Raw genomic sequence first — 22,336 nt, 5'->3', positions numbered from 1 at the left:
CCTCCCCCTCACACACAGGTGAATACTCACTTTCACTTAGAGGTAGGACTTGTCTTGGGGGACAGGGCTGGCGGGCAAATATGTGTAAATAGCTAAGGTTTGTATGGTTAGGAAAAATACAAATTATCTTCGAATTTGTCATTTGTTCCGTAACCGAAATACAAACCACGCTATTTACAAAGGGTGACTTATCCCTTAGGAAGGGTGGAAAGTCCCCAGCCATACTGGCTTTGGCTTTACCCGGGGACTCAGAATCCGAGTGAGTCGCACTCGAGAAAAGGAGTCCCTGCACCTCACAAGTTCCTTGCACCGCAAGGAACCATGTGGCCTACGTAAGCTTGTGTGTGAAGGAAGAAGTGTGACCCGTCTTAGGCAGTTGACCTGGAGTTCCAGAAGGAACTCTGGGTTAAGACGTTCCCAATACCACCTCGTCAGGGTATGGGGGACGCGACAGTATTGACTCAATACTCGGAACACAAGGAAGCATGGTTTACCTGCAGAGGTTCGAGGTCAGCTATGCAGAGACCAGGATGCTGCTTCCCTGTAGAGGGGATGATGAAGAAAGAAGTAAGGGCCAGACATACTTCTTTCGTTCATGCAGACTAAAACCTGATAACAATGCCCTCAACCTTCTGCTACCTGTCCAAAAAGGAGCCTGAGGTTAGACCAGCTGTTGTGTAGCCACCACAGAGCGATAGAAAACGTATCGAGACTCCTGTGGGTCACGCCCTGCAGGAAGCGGGCTGCGAAGGTCATCAGACGCTTCCAGACTCCAGCTTGTAGCACCTGCGTCACAGAGTAGTATTACTCGAAGGCGAGGGACGTTGCGATGTATCCAACATCGTGCTGTAGGGCGACGTGACGGGGGAGGGTCTGAAGACGGGTCGAGATGAATGTCCTTGAGTCCGGGCTGAAGAGGTATACTGGTGACTCTCCCCCCATGTCCTCCTTGTGTTCCCAAATCGGCTGCAACTGGGGCCAAACTGCAGCTGTTCCCAGCGCTAACCTCTCGATTCCTGTACTGGCAAGAAAGAGAAGGTCTTGGGACATCAGACACAGAATGGAGACTCAAAATCTTGAATGAATCGGACCGAAGGGTCGGGACCCTCAGATTCTGAGTCTAGCCAACAACTCAGGAGCGAGCCTGAATGTTGCCTTCCACTCTTCCTTAGAAAGGGGGGGAGTAGTAAGAGACCAAGAAGATTGCTTACACACTGGCCGTGGCCAGAGTGAGCAGAAGACCCAGGGCGGAATACAATCCGAGGCCTGTCGTAAAAGGGTCTTGAGAAGATCTCTTAAAGGACTAAAAGTCCGAGCCATGCTCCAAGTTGGAGGTCTTCCTCCGACTAGGGCAGGGACGATCGTAGCTTCGCATGAGCGAGGATAGATCCAGCGGGCAGGAAAAAGTTATTCCTTTAAGCCTGAAGGTCAGGGAAAGGCTGAGCGACAGGCTTCATTGCCGAGAGCGGAAAGGAGTTTCCTCCCGCCGAAAGGCAATAAGACCGTTATTGCTGGAGAAGAGGCCTCACGGGAAGAGGTATATCTCCCACGGCACCAACCACCTTAGACTCTTCACTTTGCCTGGGAGACCCCTGTGGATGACTATCGCAGATGACGCGACCTCCGTACCGCGACTGTAGCGGGTTGTCTCTTCTAGAGGAGGAAGCGTAGTGTCTCCAGGCATGAAGCCGAAGCGACGCCCCGGTTCGGGAGAGATGTCGCAGTGTGGTTGCTTGAGTAGTCTGCGCCGTGGGAGAAGCTCTCCCGGGAGTTCCGTCAGGGGAAGCAGAGGGTCCAGAAACCGTTCTGCACATAGTCCCAGTGGAGCTCTCCCATTGAAAGGTTGACAGACAACCTGGTTTTGTTGAGACCCATTGTCCGCAGACAAAAAGGAGGGAAGACGCAGGCGTCGAAGTTGTCCCACCATCACCGGAATGCATCTTGCCAGAGTCTCGGGGTCTGAGACTGGGGGGAAAACTAGCGGAAGCTTGAGGTTCCAAGCTGTCGCGATCAGGTCCCCCAGACCAGCACTTGCTGGTTACCCAAGGTCAAAGACCCCTAGGTACACTCTCTCTATGAGGCTCTGCTCGGATAGTCTGAGAGAAACATTCCCCTGCCTGGAATGAGAGAGCCGATGGTGGAATTGAGAGAATCTCAATCATCCCGATATCTCTACTGCAAGATGTGAAGGTGTGAAAATGCGTCCCCTGCTGGTTAGCATGAAGTCGACACGCAACGGGGCGACTTGGCAGGAGCGGTAGGATCTGAAGAGGGGCCAGACTAAGGCCCTTAAGCCTGCCTGAATGATGGAGAGGTATCCTTCAGGTCTTGACCATAGGCCTGGACCGGAACATGCCCCCCCCCTTTCCTTTGACGAGTCCGAGAACCGCATCAAGAATGTGGGGAAAGGACGAGAATATCCACTACCATCAAGAGGCTCCATAGGTCAACACCCATTGCAGGTTTAATAGTTCCGCTGGTCCCATAGGGCCAGGGAGTCCGGTTAAACATTGCCTGAAGCCACCGGAACTTGGATCGCCCCACATGGAACTTATCCTGAGGCGACCGTTCGGACTATAAACGGGTCAATGAGGAAAGAAGAACTAGGAAACGTTCCAAGGTAGGGCTGAAAACTCTGCTTGACTGAGAACAGGTACTGCGACTCTCCTCAGTCTTGCCACGGTGAACCGAAAGGAAGGCTCGGAGGATGTGGTAACAGAATCTGGCGTCCCCAGGTGGTCACCCATCCAAGTACCGACGTTGCTTAACCTCGCTGGACGGACGAGAAGCGGGGTTTCCAACGTGGTAAGGCGGTTGACTCAATATCATGGCCAGATACTCCAGATGTTGAGGCAGAGGAAGAGAAGGCTCCAAGCAAAATACCATGAGCCCACACTCATGGTCAGCATTCGGAAGCTTTTCCCGGCGCTGAAGAAGGTCGAAACCCGAGCCTACCGGAGTTGACCAGCCCTCCAAACAGCAGAGGAGGCGGAAGTCTGCACCTGAGCGGCCAAGAGGAAGGCAGGGAGAGTTCTCTGGGGAACCAAACCTGCTATGCCACGGCGGGATAGCCACACTGCATCGTAAGCAGGAATACTTGCAGTTTAGGCTGAATTCGACGAGCACCCTGGAAGATGGATGGAATGGAAACTGAAAGTACCCGTCCTTACGATCCAGGGTTAAAGGAGTCCTGTCGCCTCGTTACCAGTCTGATCGATTCTGCTGGTCTACGCTGGCCGAAGTTTGTTCGACAAACTTGATCAGGGCTGAGAGGTCGACTATGGACATCCCCTCTCAGATCCTTCCTTACAAGAAAGGATCGACTGAGGGGGCCGGGGGTGAAGCCGTCGATGATCCTAAGGAAGACCTTCGCCTAAGGTATGGATCATTCTGCCCAACCGGGCAACTCTGCTGATGCTATGGCATAGAGGTTCAGAGACACTGAATTCGCTGACAGAGACGGCAGGCGCGATATCCTTGGCTACTCACAGAGATTGTGCGGGAATGGGCATCGGGAAGCTGTCATTCGGATGAGTAACCTTAAGCATCCTCCCAGCGAAAAAACCTGCAATCCTAGAGTTCGTGAACTCCTTTTAGGACTATGCCCCCCCGGGGGAGTCTCCCGTGCCATCTGTTCCTGACAGGAGGAAACTGCAATTGGACACCTTGTCCCAGTTGTCGTAGCCGATAACTTAGGCCGACGTGGTTGAAAGAAAAGGGAGCTGGAGCCCTGCAGAGTCTGGAAGAAAGCGCCTTGGAGGAGTGAAACCGGAAGTCGATTTACTCCGCACAGCAGATGTTTAAGTCTCTGTCCTTGGGCAAAGACAAAACTCTTCTCAAGGATGGAAGGGTGTCTGAGGTCGTTGACCTCCACAGATGAGACACCCGAAGGAAGCCTTCAGTCAGTGCGTCCAGATGGTACAACATCGAGCTTGTCCGCAAGTAGATACTTAACGACGAAAGGCCAAGGTGCCTGAGCTCGAGAGGAGGAAAGTACCCTTGATCTTCCTGTAGCTTCCTTGAACCAAACCTCGGGCCGTAACCGAGGAGGGAAAGAACCTGGTAAGCTCCCAGAGGAAGAGGTAAGCAGTCACCCCTTGTCCGATGGAGAAATCTTCAACGGAAAGCCCCCCCGCCAAAAATCCTTCCAGGGCGGGAGAAGGAGAGAGTACTCGTGCAGGAGAGGGGACCCTCGAGACCGACCTCTTGGGAACCAATTCGCCCTGGGGGAAGTCACCACGAAGTCCACTCCTCTCTTTCTCTTCAGCGTAGGAGAGACAGCCGCTGGTTTGTTACCCTGGCCGGTGAGTGCTGGTTTCATAAACCTCATTAATGCCCGTGCCAGCGGATCAAACCATGTCTGCTGCTCCAAGGACACAGAGTCCGAAATCCTCGCTAAGGTGAAAGGGATCGGGCGATCCTTTGGAGAGGACACGACGGTTCCTGCCTGAAAGAAGGTGGGAAGAATGCTGTACTGACCTGTCTTCGTCCTGCACTACCAACCTGTGCTTGGATGGAGGTGATCCCGAGTGCCGCCTAGGAGCACGCGTCCCTGCTGCTACCACCGGCTGTGGAATTCGCCGCGAACTATGGTCGCGCGAGGGCGAACGGTCGCGCAAAGGCGAATGGTCGCGCGGGCGCACAGGCGAGTGGTCGCGCGGGCGCGCAGGCGAGCGGTCGCGAGGGCGCGCAGGCGAGCGATCGCGCGGGCGCGCAGGCGAGCGATCGCGCGGGCGAGCGATCGCGCGGGCGCGCAGGCGAGCGATCGCGCGGGCGCGCAGGCGAATGGGCGTGACGGCGAGGGATCGTGCTGCCGCGTAGGTGAAGAAGATCGCTGGCGGTAAGCGATGGCGAGCAGCATGTGTAGGTGAATGATCGCGTGATAGGGTGCGATGGTGATCAGCATCCGCAAGAGGGCGAGCGTTCAGGGTTGTGCGATGAGGAGCAGCATGCGTAAGCGGGCAATCGTGCAGGGTTGTGCGATGGCGAGCAGCATGCGCAGGTGAATGATCGCGTGAAAGGGTGCGATGGTGATCAGCATCCGCAAGAGGGCGATCGTTCAGGGTTGTGCGATGAGGAGCAGCATGCGTAAGCGGGCAATCGTTCAGGGTTGTGCGATGGCGAGCAGCATGCGCAGGTGAATGATCGCGTGAAAGGGTGCGATGGTGATCAGCATCCGCAAGAGGGCGATCGTTCAGGGTTGTGCGATGAGGAGCAGCATGCGTAAGCGGGCAATCGTTCAGGGTTGTGCGATGGCGAGCAGCATGCGCAGGTGAATGATCGCGTGAAAGGGTGCGATGGTGATCAGCATCCGCAAGAGGGCGATCGTTCAGGGTTGTGCGATGAGGAGCAGCATGCGTAAGCGGGCAATCGTTCAGGGTTGTGCGATGGCGAGCAGCATGCGCAGGTGAATGATCGCGTGAAAGGGTGCGATGATCGCTGACGAGCAGAAGGCTACGCGTGGAAGCCTGCGCAAAGAAGAAGAGTCCTTGACCCCGACCTGAACCGAAGTTCTAGATCGCGAGGGCGAACGTGGGCGCACAGGGCACGTAACAGGAACCGCAGGGAAGATCATCTTGAAAGCGCTGACGAACAGGAGAGCGCTGACGAACAGAAGGGCGCGCAGGGAAACCCTGACACGCAAGGGAAGAACCCCCGTGGGGGCAACCCTTTGCCCCGAAGGGATCGTTGTCCGCCGGGAGACTGATGTCCGTCGGAAGACCGCTGTCCGTCGGGAAGACCGTTGTCCGTCGGGAAGACCGTTGCCCGTCGGAAGACGAGATTAGACTGCTGTCCATCTGCACCAAGACGGAAGATCGAGAAAAAGAAGTTGTAGGCTGCAAACGGAGATTCAAAAAGGCGCCTCAAGCACCCTTATAGGGAGATGAGAGGCCCTTACGACGAGGCGGACGGAGGGCCTTACGGCGAGGGAGGCCAACAGCAACAGCAACAGAAGAAACCTCCGAAGAGGAGTCTCTATGAGTGTACTCTCTCGCGAACGAAAGAGAAACACTTCGTGGAAGAGACTGGTCAGCCAGTGACCTAAAAGGGGCAATCCTCCGAAGAGGAGCTCCTGCAGTTGCCCAGCCCCTTGAGCGAAACTGCAGGTGCGACCGCTCAGCACCAAGAGCATAGTCGCACGAAAAAAAGGCAAGAGAAGAACCCCCCAAAAGAGGAAAAGCTCAAGCCTGGACAGGAAAAAACTTCCCTCGGAAGGAAAGTTATCCGCCCAAGGAGGCAAGCCTCCTGACTGTTCTAAAATGAACTGGAGAGCTGTCCGTCGACACGGGAGTACTACCAGTAGAAGGAGACACGCCCCTAACGACAATACAAGGGGGGAGGCAGCAACAGCCGAATCCCCAGGACTCAACCAGACAGCTCACACCGTTGCTATATTACAGAAACGAACTAGATCGGTAACTGTAAAAAAATAAAACAAATAATATTAGTACACATTCATTCCCCCGGGAAGGCTCCGAAGAGGAATCCCGAGGAAAAGGAACAAGAATTACACAACAGGCACGTGCCCTCACGACCACTTACACTCGCGGAAGGAGAGCTGTAACCAAAACAGAATTATAACAATTATAATTATGTAACTATGTAATTATGTAATTTAAAAATGAATGAACACTAAAGAAAAAACGAAAACCCCGAAAGGAATCGTTCTACAAGCTGAAAAATTAACAACTACAATTAGATTCATAAACTAATTGAGACAAAATGTACGGCGTAGCAACCCCACCCACACGGGAAGGAAGCTACAAGGGCGTAGTAAAACATAGTAAAAGGGTGAACGACCTCAAGAGAGAGAGAGAGAGAAAGACCGAAGTCAAACTCGATCGCAACCCATAAAATTAGGCCGTGGTGGCCTAACTGCCGAGGCCTCCACGTAGATATCGTACACTACACACACACATCTGAAAAGGAAACTTACTTATTTCTATACTCAAATATATATACAAACATGAAAACATGTTTACATATATATTGAGTAAAAGAAAAGTAAGCGATTAAGTAAAGACAAAACAGACAATGGCTGCCAAGCGAGGACCAAGACAGAGACGTCTGTCACAGTCCGAGCCAAAAGTGAAAGTGGGTATTCACCTGTGTGTGAGGGGGAGGAGGGGTAGCTAGCTACCACTCCCCTACCCCCCCGCTAACTAGCGCGGGGGTAATACACCCTCGTTAAATTCTAATGGCTCGCCATTTCAGCTACGCTAAAAGTAATAACCCTTTGTAAATAGCGTGGTTTGTATTTCGGTTACGGAACAATTAAATATTTAAAAATTAACCTCTTGGTACTGTCGTTCAGTTAATTCTTTATGCATGTTGCATAAGATTTGTCATAATTCTGATCATTTGCATTCAAATCTTCCCGGTTGATTCTCACAGTCATGTCTTCATCATAAGGTTCAACACTACAAAGTATTCTATAAATTTTATTCTAGCTATGACCAGATTATAGAATGATCTTCCTAATCAAGTAGCTAAATTGGTGGAACTTCAGAAGTTCAAACTACTTCATGAAAATATTGTGAAATAATTGAACAATGATACTCTACTATATTGTATACAGTAGTCATAATTTAACTGGAAATGTCTTTAACTGATATGTCTCTTACATAGTTATTAAAAAAAAAAAAAATTACAAAACCTTATGAAGTAGCCTTGAAAAACATGAGAGAGATCAACAATGGACTTCATAAATCATTTACTTGGTCAAATCTTTCAAAAACTTCCTTCAAAATTTTTGATCATACAGTACACATTATCATGAAATAGATTAATAATTTCAGCGCATCACCTTTTAAAACACCCCTAAAAGCTAAAGAATTCTGCATTATATAGGCATAAAATCGTTGCCAAAATATGAGACATAAAATTGTTACCAGAATATGATGAGCCACCAAGAAAGAGGTAAAACAAATGGAGGGGATGAAATTTACGTACATGAAATAAAGAGCAATGCAGTTGGGAGCTAAATGGGCTGTAACCCTTTAGCGACCCCTATTTAAAGATTACAAACATTTTCCTTATCAATTACTGAAGCATCATCTACTGATTAAAAACATTATTCCACAGTTGCACATAATTAACATATCTAAATATATGGGACATAGCAATGAAGATTTGCAACTAGTATCCACAAAAATCACACAACAATTCAGTAATCTTTATGATACAGTCCATGTCACTGAGGAACTCATAACAACGAGTATAATTGAATATTTCATCATATACTTTTAACAAGACACTCAGAAGAGCAAGCGATATATCCTCACATTTCAACACATTACTAAATTCTTAACAACACAAAATACTAACCTTGTCGTTAACTGTAAAATTCTGTTCAGTGCAGACTGTTCATCTGACTTTTGAGTGACGGAACTGGAGTAATGGTTGCCATAGTCACTCGAGCTACAAAGAAAAAACAAAAAGAGTACAAACATCAAAAGGGACAGAAATGGCAAGATTGTAAAGGCCATTAAAATATAGGTCGAAAATATAACTAAATTAAACGTACTTACTAAACACTGTCAATAATAAGGTATAATGTATGAGAGCAATCTGGTAGGGTATTTTGTTACCAAGAGGTTATTTGCCATACAGACTTTTTTTATCAGATTCTAAAAAACTTCAAGTTATCCTAATAAAGCCATTGCAAATACTGCACAAATATGTATATTGTAGCCTATTCAAATAATAAAATAATGGTATGACTTTTCTGATGTGAAGAACACAATTTAGATAGAATTATACTAAACTTTTCATTAAAAGCATCCTTACATTGGCACTAACAATGAAAAGGAAAAGATATTGAAAAAGCATGGTTGGAAAAATGAATTCTGAATGAGGAAATAGCAATGAGTTATGTCTGAAGGCTGGGAAATTACAGAGATCCAAAAGGGATGTAGAACTATAAGGCAGAAAAGCAGTGAAAGTAGCAGGATGAAGACCTGCCAGAGGTGCACAGGAATTTAAGGAAAAGAGGCTTAATGAAGACTCATATCCTATGGAAACTCAGATTGAAAGAACATGAGACTGTAGAGTAATAAATTACCATTTCACAGTAGCAGCATTTACAAACAAGGCGACGTAGGTAAAGCCTTTTTAAACAATCAAAAGTGAAATTCACAGATTCTTGAAATATTCCTCATTATTAAAAGAAAATAGCTATGGTACTGTAATCTTTTTATTATTGCAATGAACTATAATACAATACAGTATAGTATTGACAATTTTTTTTTATTTATAAATGTGTAAGTTTCACACATTTCATTGAAATATTCCTCTATTATCAAAAGAAAATAACATTAGTACAGTATTGTAATTCTTTCATTATTGCAATGAAATGGAATACAATGCAGTACAGTATTTAAAGATAATTTATTTGTAAAAGCTTAAAATAACTAAAGTATTAAATATGACAAATTCGGAGATAATTTGTATTTTTCCTAACCATACAAACCTTAGCTATTTACATAGGGTTTACTTTCGGCATAGCTGAAAGGACGAGCCATTAGAATTTAACGAGGGTGTATTACCCCCGCGCTAGTTAGTGGGGGGGTAGGGGAGTGGTAGCTAGCTACCCCTCCCCCCTCACACACCGGTGAACTGCTTCACTTCACTTAGAGGTAGGACTTGCCTTGGGGGACAGGGCTGGTGGGCAAATGTGTGTAAATAGCTAAGGTTTGTACGGTTAGGAAAAATACAAATTATCTCCGAATTTGTCATTTGTTCCGTAACCGAAATACAAACCACGCTATTTACATAGGGTGACTTACCCTTAGGAAGGGTGGAAAGTCCCCAACCTTACTGGCTTTGGCTTACCCAGGGACTCAGAATCCGAGTGAGCAGCACTCGAGAAAAAGAGTCCCTGCACCTCGCAAGTTCTTGCTACGCAAGAAACGTGTGGCCTACATAAGCTGTGTGTAGAGGGAAGAAGTGTGACTTGTCCTAGGAAGTCGACCTGAAATCCTTTAGCTGGAATTCTAGGCTAGAACGTTCCCAATACCAGCTCGTCAGGGTATGGGGGACGCGACAGTATTTACTCAATACTAGGAACACAAGGAAGCATGGTTTACCTGCAGAGGTTTGAGGTCAGCTATGCAGAGAACCCAGGATGCTGCTTTCCCCAAGAGAGGGGAGGATGAAGAAAGAAGTAAGGGCCAGACATACTTTCATTCATGCAGACTAAAACCGGATAACAATGCCCTCAACCTTCTGCTACCTGTCCAATAAGGAGCCTGAAGTTAGACCAGCTGTTGTGTAGCCACCACAGGGCCGATAGACGTATCGAGGCTCCAGTGGGTCACGTCCTGCAGGTAGTGGGCTGTGAAGGTCGTTAGACGCTTCCAGACTCCAGTTTGTAGAATCTGCGTCACAGAGTAGTTTCTCTTGAAGGCCAGGGACGTTGCGATGTTTCTGACATCGTGTGCCCTAAGGCGACGTGACGGAGGAGAATCTGGATTCAGGGCGTGATGGATGATCCTTTGCATCCAGGCTGAAAAGGCCTTCTTGAAGACCCTCCTCTCCGTCCTCCCTGTGCTCCCAAAAAGTTCTTGCACGCGAGGACGAACTGCAGCTGTTCTTTAAGATAACCCTTCCGACTCCTTACTGGGCCTAGTAGGAGAAGGTCTGGGTCATCATGTTACAGAACGGAGACTCGAAATCCTGAAGGAGTCGACCGAAGGTCCGGGACTCCCAGATTTTGAGTCTAGGAACCAACTCAGGGACGAACCTGAACATTACCCCCACCTACCCTCTTGAGTAGGCGACGCCGTACGAGAGACCATGACGTTCGCTGACATGCTTGGCCGAGGCCAGAGCGAGCAGGAGCACCGTCTTCCAAGACCGGTGACGATCAGAAGCCTGGTGTAATGGTTCGCAAGGAGATCTCTTAAGAGCCCGAACCATGTTCCAGGAGAAGGCCTCATTTCCGACTGGGGCAGGTAAATTCGTAGTTACGTATGAGCGAAGAAAGATCCAGCGAGGAGGAAATGTCTATTCCTTTCAGCCTGAAGGCGAGGCTAAGGGCTGGGCGATAGGTTTCCACCGCCGAGAGCGACAGGAGCATCTCCTCCCGCTGATAGACAATGACTCCGCTATTGCTGGAAGTGGCATCAAGGGGAGAGGTACCTCTCCCACCACACCAACCACAGAGGATTCTACCCTTCGCCTGGCAAACCCCTGCGGAAGACTTTCGCAGGTGTCAAGACATCCACTCCGCAACTTGTTGCGGAACGCCTCTCTCTGTGAGGGGATGCTGGATGGTCTCCAGGCGTGAAGCCGAAGCGATGCTACGGCTTGTGGTAGATGTCGTAGTGTGGTTGTTTGAGTAGCTCGTGTCATGGGGGAAGCTCTCTCAGGAGTTGTAGAAGTTCCGGGAACCACTCTGCATGATGCCGCAGAGGGGCTATCAGAGTCATCGACAGGTTGACCGATAGTCTGGTCTTCTTGAGCCCCCTTCTCAACAGACAGAACGGTGGGAAGATGTAGACATCGATGTTGTCCCACCGTGTAGAAAGGCATCTTACTAGAGTGCCTCGGGGTCTGGGACTGGGAGTAGTACAGCGGCAGCTTGAAATTCAAGGTTGTCGTAAACAGGTTCACAAGGTCAGGACCTGTTGGCTACCAAGGGGGCCGAAGACCACTCGGTACTCTCTATCTGTGAAGTCCTGCTCAGACTGTCGGAGAGCACATTTCTTGTCCGGAATGAAACGAGCCGATAGGGGATGAGTGGACTTCGGTTCATCTCAGTATCTCCACTGTAAGATGAGAGAGTTGATATGAAGAGATACCTCCCTGCTTGCTGAAATGAAAGTCACTACCGTGGAGTTGTCGTCCACGGAGTGACTCGTCAGGGTCTGTTGGAAGTGTTGAGGGGCCAGACTACGGCCTTCATTCCTAGCAGATTGATGTGGAGGTACCCTTCTGGTTCTGACCATGAGCCTGATTCAGAACGTGGACACCCCCCCCCCCTTGTTTTGAAGCGTCCGAAAACAGCATCAAATGAGGGGGAAGGGCGAGAAGATCCATTCCCCTGCAAAGGTTCCATAGGTCAGCTATCACTGCAGGTCCATTCGTTCCGCAAGTCCTAAAGGGACCCGAATGTCCGGGGAATCGTTGTCTTGATTCCACCGGGACTTGGTCCGCCAACGCAGGGATTTCATCCTGAGGCGGCCGTTGAAACTAGATTGGCCAGGAGGATAGGTGACCTGGGAGGCGTAACCAAGATTGGGCTGGAAGCTCTCCTCGTCTGAGGAAAGGTTCTGCGATTCTCCTCAGCCTTGCTATCCTGCCATCTGATGGGAAGGCTTGGAGATTGGAGTCCAAAATCATGCCTAGATATTCCAGTTGTTGAGATGGGGGCAGAGAAGACTTCCCGAGAATTACCATGATCCCTAGATCTTGGCAAAGTCCCAGAAGCTTGTCTCGGTGTTGAGGAAGGGTCGATTCCGAGACTGCCGGGGATAGCCAGTCCTCCAGAAAGTGAAGGAGACGGAAGCCGCTCTTGTGTGGCCATGAAGATAACAGGGTAAACATTCTGGAGGACACCTGAGGTGCTGCGGGGAGGTAGAAAAACACCGAACCTTGAACTGGTGTAACTGTTGTCTAGGCTGAATTCCAAGTACTTCCTGGAAGACGGATGGATCGGGATCTGGAAGTACCCGTCCTTCAGCTCAAGTGTGCACATAAAGAGTTGTGGTCACACTACAAGCCTGATTGGCTCTGCTGTTCCACGATGAACGAAGTTTGTTTGACAAACTTGATCAGGGTAGAGAGGTCGAGACAGGTCTCCAGACTTCGGACGCTTTCTTACAAGAAAGAGTTGACTGAAGAAGCCCTGGGGGGAGGCGTCGATGACCTTTTAGAGAGCCTCCTCTAGAGCATGGTCTCGATTCCTGCCCGAAGTGCTAGCCCCTTTGCCGATCCCATGGCATAGGAGCTCGGCGACACTGGATTTGCTGTCAGCGGAGGTAAAGATGTAAAGAACGGGACACGATTCCTTGGCTGATCACGGAGATCGTGCAGGAATCGGCCCCGGGCTGCTGCCACTTGAGCACGCAACCTTGGGCATCCCCCCCACCGGGGACTCTGCAGGGGGGTTGCCAATCCTAGCGTTTGCGGCCTTGGGCGCTCTCTCAGGATTATTGCTTCCCCAGAAGGACTTCCCGCCCTTCTTGCCTCTGACAGGAGGGGGCTGCTGTTTAGACACCTTGTCTTAGCTGCCGGGGCTGGTTCCGATGTCCTAGGCTGACGAGGCTGTTGTTGTTGTTGAGGCGCTGGAGGTTGTAGGGTCTGGATGCAAGTGCCTATGGAGGAGTGAACCGTGATTCGCTTTCTCCATCTCTCAGTTCTTCGTTACCTGTCCTTAGGCTCAAAACAACGTCTTTCCAAGAGTGGAAGTGTGTCTGAGCTTGCCGACATCCATTTGGGACTTCCGAGAGGAACATCTCGGTCACTATATCTCAATGCTTCAACATCGAGTTTGCCCACGAGTTCGAAACTTGGTGAGCAGGGAAACGAGATGCTCGTGCCCGAGAGGAGGAAAGTTTCCATGACCTTCCTGGAGCTCTCCCTGGACAAAATTTTGGATCGCAGCAGGATGCCCAGAGATCCAAGCCAGACAACCAGCCACGAAGTGGCCCGCATGGCACACTTTGCGGCTCTCTTCTGGTTTTAAGATCTCCGAAGCCGAGAAAGTCCCCAGCCGGGTGGAGAACTTCTCGAGAGAAGAACTCCCTGGGGAGGCCCTTCCACGGAATGGAGGAGAGGAAGGGCTAAAACCAGGTTTCCCATGATCTCGAAGTACCTCCTCTGCTGACGGCTGACAGACGCAGTGTCAGCGACTCCCGCTAGGGGAAAGGGAATCAAACGGTCCTGAGGAGTAAAGATGATGGGGACTGCCCGAAAGGAAGAAGGATGTTGCCCAGACCTCTCTGAAGATCCTTCCTGCTCTTGTATGTGCCATGCTCTGTGTTTACGGGGCTTCCCACCCTAGAAGGTCGTGAACTGGAAGTACGCGCCCCAGATGACTCGCCAGGTTGCCCGTGTTACGATAACACGCTTCCCGCCCTACGGGAATAGCGGTCGAAATCACCCTGGCACTCGCGCGATGGCAAATCGTTGGTTCGCGCGCGGGCTCGCAAGCGCGTGGGTGCGAGGGCGGGCCAGCGAAAGTGCGCGTGGGCACGCAGGTGAGGGCAAGCGCGGTTGAAAGGACGAGCACTGGAGGTCGGGAGACCGATGGCGTGTAGGCGAGCAATGGCTCGTTGGCTAGGGATGGCACGTTGGCGAGCGACGGCTCGCTGGCGCTCGAGCGATGGAAAATCGCTGGTTCACGCGCGGGCGAACACAGGTTCGCGTGGGCGTAAGGGCGAGCGCAGGCGGCCGAGAGACCGATGGCGCGTAAGCGAGCGATGGTGCGACCTGGTGAGCGACGGCTCGTATGCGGGCGAAGGCGCATTGGCAAGCGTTGGCGCGTGGTCAAGCAATGGCGCATAGCGACCACTCGCGTACAGGAGAGTTAACGCATGGGCGCGTAAGAAACCTACGACGATTGAAGCGTTGGCGTTGAAAAACACTTGTGCGCAGGCGACGAATCGCGCAGGCGCGTAGAGGATCGCTGGTGCGTAAGGAGTGTGTAAGGAGCGCCCAGGGATGCCTATGAGCGCCTGTGCGCTAACTTAGGTATATCTTGGGCGGCGGTGAAGTAGAGGCGCTGTAAGTCTAGAAGAACCTGTGAGCGCCTGTGAGCTAGCGAAGGAACTTCTTGAACTGCGTGACGAGGCAGGAACTAGGAGATCGTAGAAGCGTAGTTGTGTGGCCAGCTGAGAAAAGTGCGGCCAGACGTATGAGAGATCGTCGGCGAGGAGGCGAAGGAATAACTCCTTGCCTGCGCCCAGATCTGAAGATCATGGGCGGGTGGGCGAACGATGGCGCGTATGCGCATTTCAGGAAAATGTCCTTGCCTGCGCCCAGATCCGAAGATCATGGGCTCGTGGGCGAATAATGGCACGCATGCGCATAACAGGAAGGTAGCGCAGATGCAAGCTGGGGAGCAGGTGTACGTGGAGTTCAGTGAAGAACAACCTCCCTGCTTGTGCCCAGATCCGGAGATCGTGGGATCGAGGGCGAACGTTGGCGCCCAATGCGCACATCAGGAAAGGGTGACCAGATGTGCGCTGGCGAGCAGGCGATCATGGGCGTTCAGGAGACCGTAGGCGCGCATGGCGCGTAGCCACACAGAAGGACTCAGAAGAGCAGAAGAGTTGGCAATCAGGTTGATTCAGCAGAAGTCTGGTCCACAGCAGGAGACTTGCGCCCAGATCCGGAGATCGTGGGTGCGAGGGTGCGTTGGAGCGCATTGCGCATATCAGGAACATTTGCGAACTACTGTGCGCTCGCGCGCAGTAGAACGAGGTTGCACAGGTAAATAAACCTGGCACCAAAGGGCTTACTCCCATGAGAGATAAGCCCTTAGCCCCGAAGGGACCGGCGCCCATTGGGAAAACGGGGTGGAGGCGCCCACAGCGCTACTGCATCCAGGAACGGAGAAGGAAGACAAGAAGATCTGGCAAATGTCGAAGATCGCAGGTCTAGAGAAGCAGCAGCAACAGTCTGTTCTCGTCGAGGAGGATCCTCTGCGTCTGAAGATGAGGATGACCACGGACAGGAGCACCATAATCAATCCTCTGAAGAGGAGTCTCTGTTAGTGAACTCCCCCGAGGGGGAGACACTCTCGCAGGAGAGACCGTTGGATTCAGCTGCACCCTCGAAGATGTTTGGAGGGGGGGAACTGAGCCTTCAGCAACAACAGCAGTAGGGAGTCCTCCGAAGAGGAGTCTCTATGAGTGTCCTCTCTCGTGAACGAGAAAGAAGAACACTTCGTAGAAGAGACTGATGAAGGCGGCCCTTAGGGCCATTGGATCAGCAAGCTGACCATAAAGAGTAACCCTCCGAAGAGGGGCTCCTGCAGTTGCTCAGCCCCTTGAGGGTAGCTGCAAGTGCGATCGCTCAGCACCAAGAGCAAAATCGCACGATCACCATGGTCCGGCCTTGCAACCGCTCAGCCCCTTGAGCATGGTTACAAAAGCGGTAGCTCAGCACCAAGAGCATAACCGCCCGAGGACCAGAAAAAAATTAAGGTAGGAGAAGAAACCCCCCTGAAGGGGAAAAAACTCATACCTGAGAAGGGAACCTCCCTCGGAAGGGAAGAACTCACCCAAGTAGGCGAACCTCCTGAGCATTCTATATGAACTAAGGAGCTGACAGTTGTCACGGGAGAACAACTTCTAAGAGAAGGAACACGCCCATGACGGCAGACTCCCCAAGACCCAACAGGACAGCTCTGCTTCGTAGGCACATTAGGCAAACGAAAAAACTAGATAGTTAACTGTGAAAATAAAACAATTAGTTAACATCAATTCCCCCGGGGGAACTCCGAAGAGGAACCCCCGCGGGAAAAGAATAATAAGAATTACACACAGGAATGCGCCCTCCTTCCCCACTGCCACTCACGGGAAGGGGGAGGGAAGGCGGAGAACTGTAACAAAACAGAATTAAAACAATTATAAATATGTAATTCAACTAAGAATGTTACTAATCATAAGAACGAATGAACCCCAAAGGGAAGCGTTCTACACAGAAGCTGAAAAGTTAACAAACGCAATTAGATTAAATAAAAAAATAATTGAGACAAAATAAATGGAAGCAATTCAACCCGCAATGGGAAGGAAGCTACCGTAATACGTAATAATAACAAAAGGGTGAACGAACTCAAGGAGGGAGAGAGAGACTGTAGTCAAACAAAACTCCCAAGTTCCCCACGCTGACAGACCAAGTTCCCCGTAGGGAAGGAGGAACAGCGGAGAAACATATTAGTAAGTAGAGTCCAGCGATGACGATTCCCCACGGCGCCCGCCGAAGGGAGACCAAAGGACCAAGGGAGAGATCGCGACCCATGAAAAGTCACCGTAGTGGCCTGAGACCACACGGAGAAGTTGTCGTACAATGAGTGGACTTCCTACACACACACACAGCACAAGCACTGAAAAGGAAACTTACTGTATTTCTATACTCAAATATATACATAAACATAAGAATGTTTACATATATATTAAGTATAAGGAAAGTAAGTACGTAATTAGTAAGACAAAGCATTAATGGCTGCCATGCGAGGACGGGACAGAGACATCTGTTCATTGTCCGAGCCAAAAGTAAAGTGAAGCAGTTCACCGGTGTGTGAGGGGGAGGGGTAGCTAGCTACCAATCCCCTACCCCCCACGCTAACTAGCGCGGGGGTAATACACCCTCGTTAAATTCTAATGGCTCGTCCTTTCAGCTACGCCGAAAGTAAACCCTATGTAAATAGCGTGGTTTGTATTTCGGTTACGGAACAAATGGAAATTAAAATCAGTGAAAGTGAATTTGTGAACCATCAGCTTACCTGGCATTTACTTGGTAATTATTGCTTACAGGGTCACTTAACAGATGTGTTCTCTCGTTCACTTCCCCATCCTGAAATAAATAAAAAAAAATTGTATATTTCCTAGCTATGGACGGTCCCCAAGATACAAAAATTTGGAGATACACACACAAATCCAACTGATAATAATAAAGACTTTCAACTGGGATCCTCATGGCATTAGAAGAGGTGGAAGACCCAGACCTAATGGCTGATGACTATGAAGCGTAAAAGTAGGAAATGACGAATGGAGAAGTATTGATTTAAAAGCTCAAGACAAGACAACTGGTGAATTCTAACCGAGACCCTTTGCGCCAATAGCCGTAGGAGGAGATGATGATGATGAAAGAAATGCTTTAATAAAACAATGTTATGTCATTTAATGCAGTAAGCAAAATGACATTTGAAAGAACCTGATATCTATTTCATATAAAACCCAACTATTTGTCGACTTATGTAGCTGGAATTCTAAGCATGGGATTCACGTAAAGCGGCTAGGCCAAAATTTAACAATATTAAACTTACAAACAGCTTCTTGGAACCTATTAAGCTTGCAAGTTGAGGACCCACGTCCTTTAAAATAATTAATGTTTTTGGCGGAGCTGAACCAGTCATTGAATTCTTCAACGAGGTGGTTAACGACAGGCGATGACCACGGGCAAGAAGCCATGCCTCTTCATCTTTAGGAAGCATTTCACTATTGACCTAACTCTGGACTGAAAAGTGTGGGAAGTTTACCTTTAAAAAGGATTCAAGTTTGTATAGCTAGGAATAACACAAAATACTTTTAAAATTTGCTATTGTTCCTCAGCGTAAACAAACCTTTCGTCCTTTAAAATAGGGCAACTCACTGATTGGTGGGTCGGAAGTTCACCTAGAACCTAACTGGGTGGTTTTTTCTCTTCCCTCGAAGTGTCAATCTATTCTATCCCATATGGGCGTGAAAGATAACTCCAGCAACCTCCAATCTGTGTATCATAGGGATGAATAGAATGATAGGGCCTGGCCTGTCCAAGATTGGTATATGGTTACAATAGTTGCACTGGATAAACATGTCAAACTACTTGAATTTAAGATGAGAGTTTTCAAGTAGAGAATAGTTTGGGGAATCAAGATTTTGAAAATTTCAGTAAGAAATATAGATCTCTGAGATGTTTACTTAATATAGTAGGCAATTCAAGCTAAATTCTTTCAATTCCTATCACTTTGAGGCTATTGGGCATGTGTGCGCTATTTACTAGTGGAATTTATGACGGTTAGGTTAAATTCCCTAACCAAGTAAGGGTTATACTTACAAATTCAGGCTATATAGCCAAGTATGGGGACCTGTGAGACCATTCAGCACTAAGGAACAACTAGGTGAAAACCCTGCAGTTCCACTATCAAGTAAAAGTAGACAAAATGGAAGAAAAGAAGCGGGCACTGAGGTAAAGAAGTATGATTTAGCGCAAGAGCAGCTCGGGGCAAAAGGAACCTTGCATAGGCCCTCAAGTTACGCATAAAGTAAACAACAAGTGGCACACTAAAGGCACTATGGAGTAGCCAAGTAAGGGCACCGACTCCAATGTCAGGTTAGGTTCGAGTACGTTAGGCTAGCATGCATCACTTTGAATTGGTAATTCTTGGCATTATTTTGACGCTTGACTTTCCATAAAGGGCAGCTGGGAACTATGGTAAACTTATATTTTTACTGATATGACAGAAATAAGGATTCCTAAGAGAAATGCTTCAAAATTATCTTATTCCAAAACGGTTTCTAGAATAAAGTTTGCACGGTGTATCTCAAAACCTTTAGTATTTACACTACCTGACTGATTATTTAGAATCTGCCAAACAGACACATTATAGGATAAATGTCACATTAACCCTTTTACCCCAAAAGGACGTACTGGTACGTTTCACCAAAGCCATCCCTTTACCCCCATGGACGTACCGGTACGTCCTTGCAAAAAAATGGTATAAATTTTTTTTTTTTCATATTTTTGATAATATTTTTTAGAAAATTCAGGCATTTTCCAAGAGAATGAGACCAACCTGACCTCTCTATGACAAAAATTAAGGCTGTCAGAGCAATTTAAAAAAATATATACTGCAAAATGTGCTGAGAAAAAAAATAACCCCTTGGGGGTTAAGGGCTGGAAATTTCCAAATAGCCTGGGGGTAAAAGGGTTAAAATGTAACTATATAAGCAAAAGGGGCTTGCATGGATGCCCATAGACACCCCGGTATGTAAGCAGGCACTGATGTAATTTGGGTTAGGTGGGGGGTGTATGTATGATAGCGGGCACCTGTATGTATTATTATGTCTATCTTAGAATACGGCAGTGTAAAGGGGGTCGCACAGGGGCGTCAGCCCCCTTTTTAGGTAAGTAGGTAAGGACAGGGCTTGTAGGTTAGGTTAGGGGGGAAAGTTTAGGTTAGTTGATGTCCATTTTTAATGAACGCGTGAGGAACTGGCCGCTAATATACAAAGGCTCCAGGTGCTTAGGCTAGGACATATGCCTTCGATTTCCTGGTAAATCAATTTCCGCTCAACTCGAACACTATGGCAAACAGTTACCATTAACAAAGAAAACGGGATGAAACTCATTTTCAATACCGCTAAAAGCGACCAACTGACTAACCTATAATTTATGCGATAAATACAGCTTACGAGCCATGACATTTATCATGTAAGTTAACGGCTCATTTAACAGCTAGATGTGGTCTATATGCTTTTCCCAAAATAACTAATGGAAATAAAACCTACACACCTTTGCAAAATATTAATAAATCAATTCAACCTAACTTAATGCATCTTAGTAAAATCATAACAATGCTATTCTTAAACGCTATTATTTAAAATAAAAGTAGACAAAGAAGTAACAAATGACATATCACTTAATAGGTTGACTACTTATTATAAAAAAACACGAGAAAAAATTATTAACAAAATGTTGCTATATGTAAAATAACGACCGATTTCTTCGAAAATGATCTTTTTTTCCGTTACAAATAAATGTTTAATGAGATATACCCTAATATAACCTACGGTAATGGGGGTGTATTGTAGCACCTGAGGACGTAATACAGACAGCCTAACAGACATAATTCAAAGAAAATCTTAAACGTGAAATATTATCAAGGCTATTATCATGAGAGGCCTATCACTTCTATTAAAAGTAATCTAATAAAATATATCACTTAATAAGTAGGCTACTTTACGGTACCGAGCCAGCCTAAGCTTAAACGTCACTACCCACCCATGTTAGAAAACAAATGAATTTTACGCCTATTTTACGTTAAGTAATACAAAAATTACATGAAATAAAATACATAGCCTAACTTACTTCCCTTCTCCCAGATCCCCAATAGGCCTACCGTGACATAGATAAACACAGGCAGCTTATTTCGACTTATTTAGACCTACCTGAGAAAGCCTCTCTTGTTCTGTACTGCAACAACATCCCATTTGGTGATGGAAAAAGGGGGCCGAAAAGATAAAGGGGAAATTGGGCAGGCGTGTCAAAATGTCACTAGAGTCATATGACTGATAGACGTAATACTGTTATTGGAGTAGTACTCAAAATGTTCCAGGACACATTGAGGGAACAGATCAACTGAAATCAAAGTGTAATAGATAGGCGAGCTTTGCCATTATGGTGGTTGTGGAAGCCATCTTGCTAAGAGATGAAATGAATTTTCCTATTAATTTTGATCAATTATATTTTTAAAAAATGGATTTCATATAAACTAAAGACTGTATAAAAGAGATGAAATCAATTCATATTAAATTAATTGGTGTTTAGAGAAGTAATTTCAATTAATTAGATTTAATAATTGGATTTCTTATAAATCACATACTGTATAAAGGCATATTTGATACTGGTTACATATTTCTAAGAAAAGGAAGTGGACGTTGGCAGGACATGGAATAAGAATGACGGATAATAGATGGACATTACAATAACACAATGGGTCACTAGAGATTGTAAAAGGAGCAGAGAAAGAAATCAAAGTGTAATAGATGGGCGACCTTTGCTATTATGGTGGTTGTGGAAGCCATCTTGCTAAGAGATCAAATGAATTTTCCTATTAATTTTGATCAATTAGATTTAAAAAAAAAAATGGATTTTATATAGACTAAAGACTGTATAAAAGAGATTAAATAAATTCATATTAATTAATTGGCGTTCAGATAATTAATTTCAATTGATAGTTGGATTTTATATTAATTAGATACTGCATAAAGACTCATATTTGATACTGTTTACATATTTCTAAGAAAAGGAAGTGGACATAGAATGAGAATGGAAGATAATTGATGGTCATTAGAATAACACAATGGGTCACTAGAGATTGTAAAAGAAGCAGAGAAAGAAAAAAGAAGACGATGGATTGGTGAACTAAGAAAGTTAACTGGTGTGAACTGGCATAGGAAGACCATAAACAGTAACAAGTGGAAAGACAGTCTGAGACCTTTGTTCTGCAGTGGATTAGTAACAGCTGATGATGATGATATAAAATGAATTAGAATGGAATGTATAACAACGTAATTGTCAAGCTAAAGTTTACATACATTCATGAAAAATGCTGAAAATGTATTTTGCACGAAATAGCAGTGCAAGACTTCAATCAGTCTTATAAAATAAAAGTAATTAAGCAATGAGTGAATTTTAAAGAAGAATCAGTTCCATGTTTATTTATTTCCGTGGCAATTTTGTCTTAGGGGAAGGATTAAGATATATGATACCCAAATGTATCGTATGTAGATAGAAATATGCGCATATTATAGAGAGAGAGAGAGAGAGAGAGAGAGAGAGAGAGAGAGAGAGAGAGAGAGAGAGAGAGAGAGAGAGAGAGAGAGAGAGATGGGGTCATGGA

General features: G+C 47.3%; 1 protein-coding gene across 1 annotated transcript in view; it reads right to left on the bottom strand.

Moving 5' to 3' along the window:
* The window catches only part of Lamtor1 (Late endosomal/lysosomal adaptor, MAPK and MTOR activator 1), a 30,857-nt gene extending 9,789 nt beyond the window's left edge, over window positions 1-21,068 (bottom strand). The window contains exons 1-3 of the mRNA XM_068376703.1: window positions 20,883-21,068; window positions 17,456-17,526; window positions 8,329-8,421 (exon numbers count right to left, since the gene is read on the bottom strand). Of these exons, the coding sequence (XP_068232804.1) occupies window positions 8,329-8,421; window positions 17,456-17,526; window positions 20,883-20,924 (206 nt within the window). The 5' untranslated portion in view covers window positions 20,925-21,068. The remainder of the gene's footprint in view (window positions 1-8,328; window positions 8,422-17,455; window positions 17,527-20,882) is intronic.
* Window positions 21,069-22,336: the final 1,268 nt, after the last annotated feature.

Source organism: Palaemon carinicauda, chromosome 7 (assembly GCF_036898095.1).
Source record: "Palaemon carinicauda isolate YSFRI2023 chromosome 7, ASM3689809v2, whole genome shotgun sequence".
Lineage (NCBI taxonomy): Eukaryota > Metazoa > Arthropoda > Malacostraca > Decapoda > Palaemonidae > Palaemon > Palaemon carinicauda.
The sequence above is the reverse complement of the archived record's forward strand: the minus strand, read 5'-3'. Positions and strand labels throughout refer to the sequence as shown.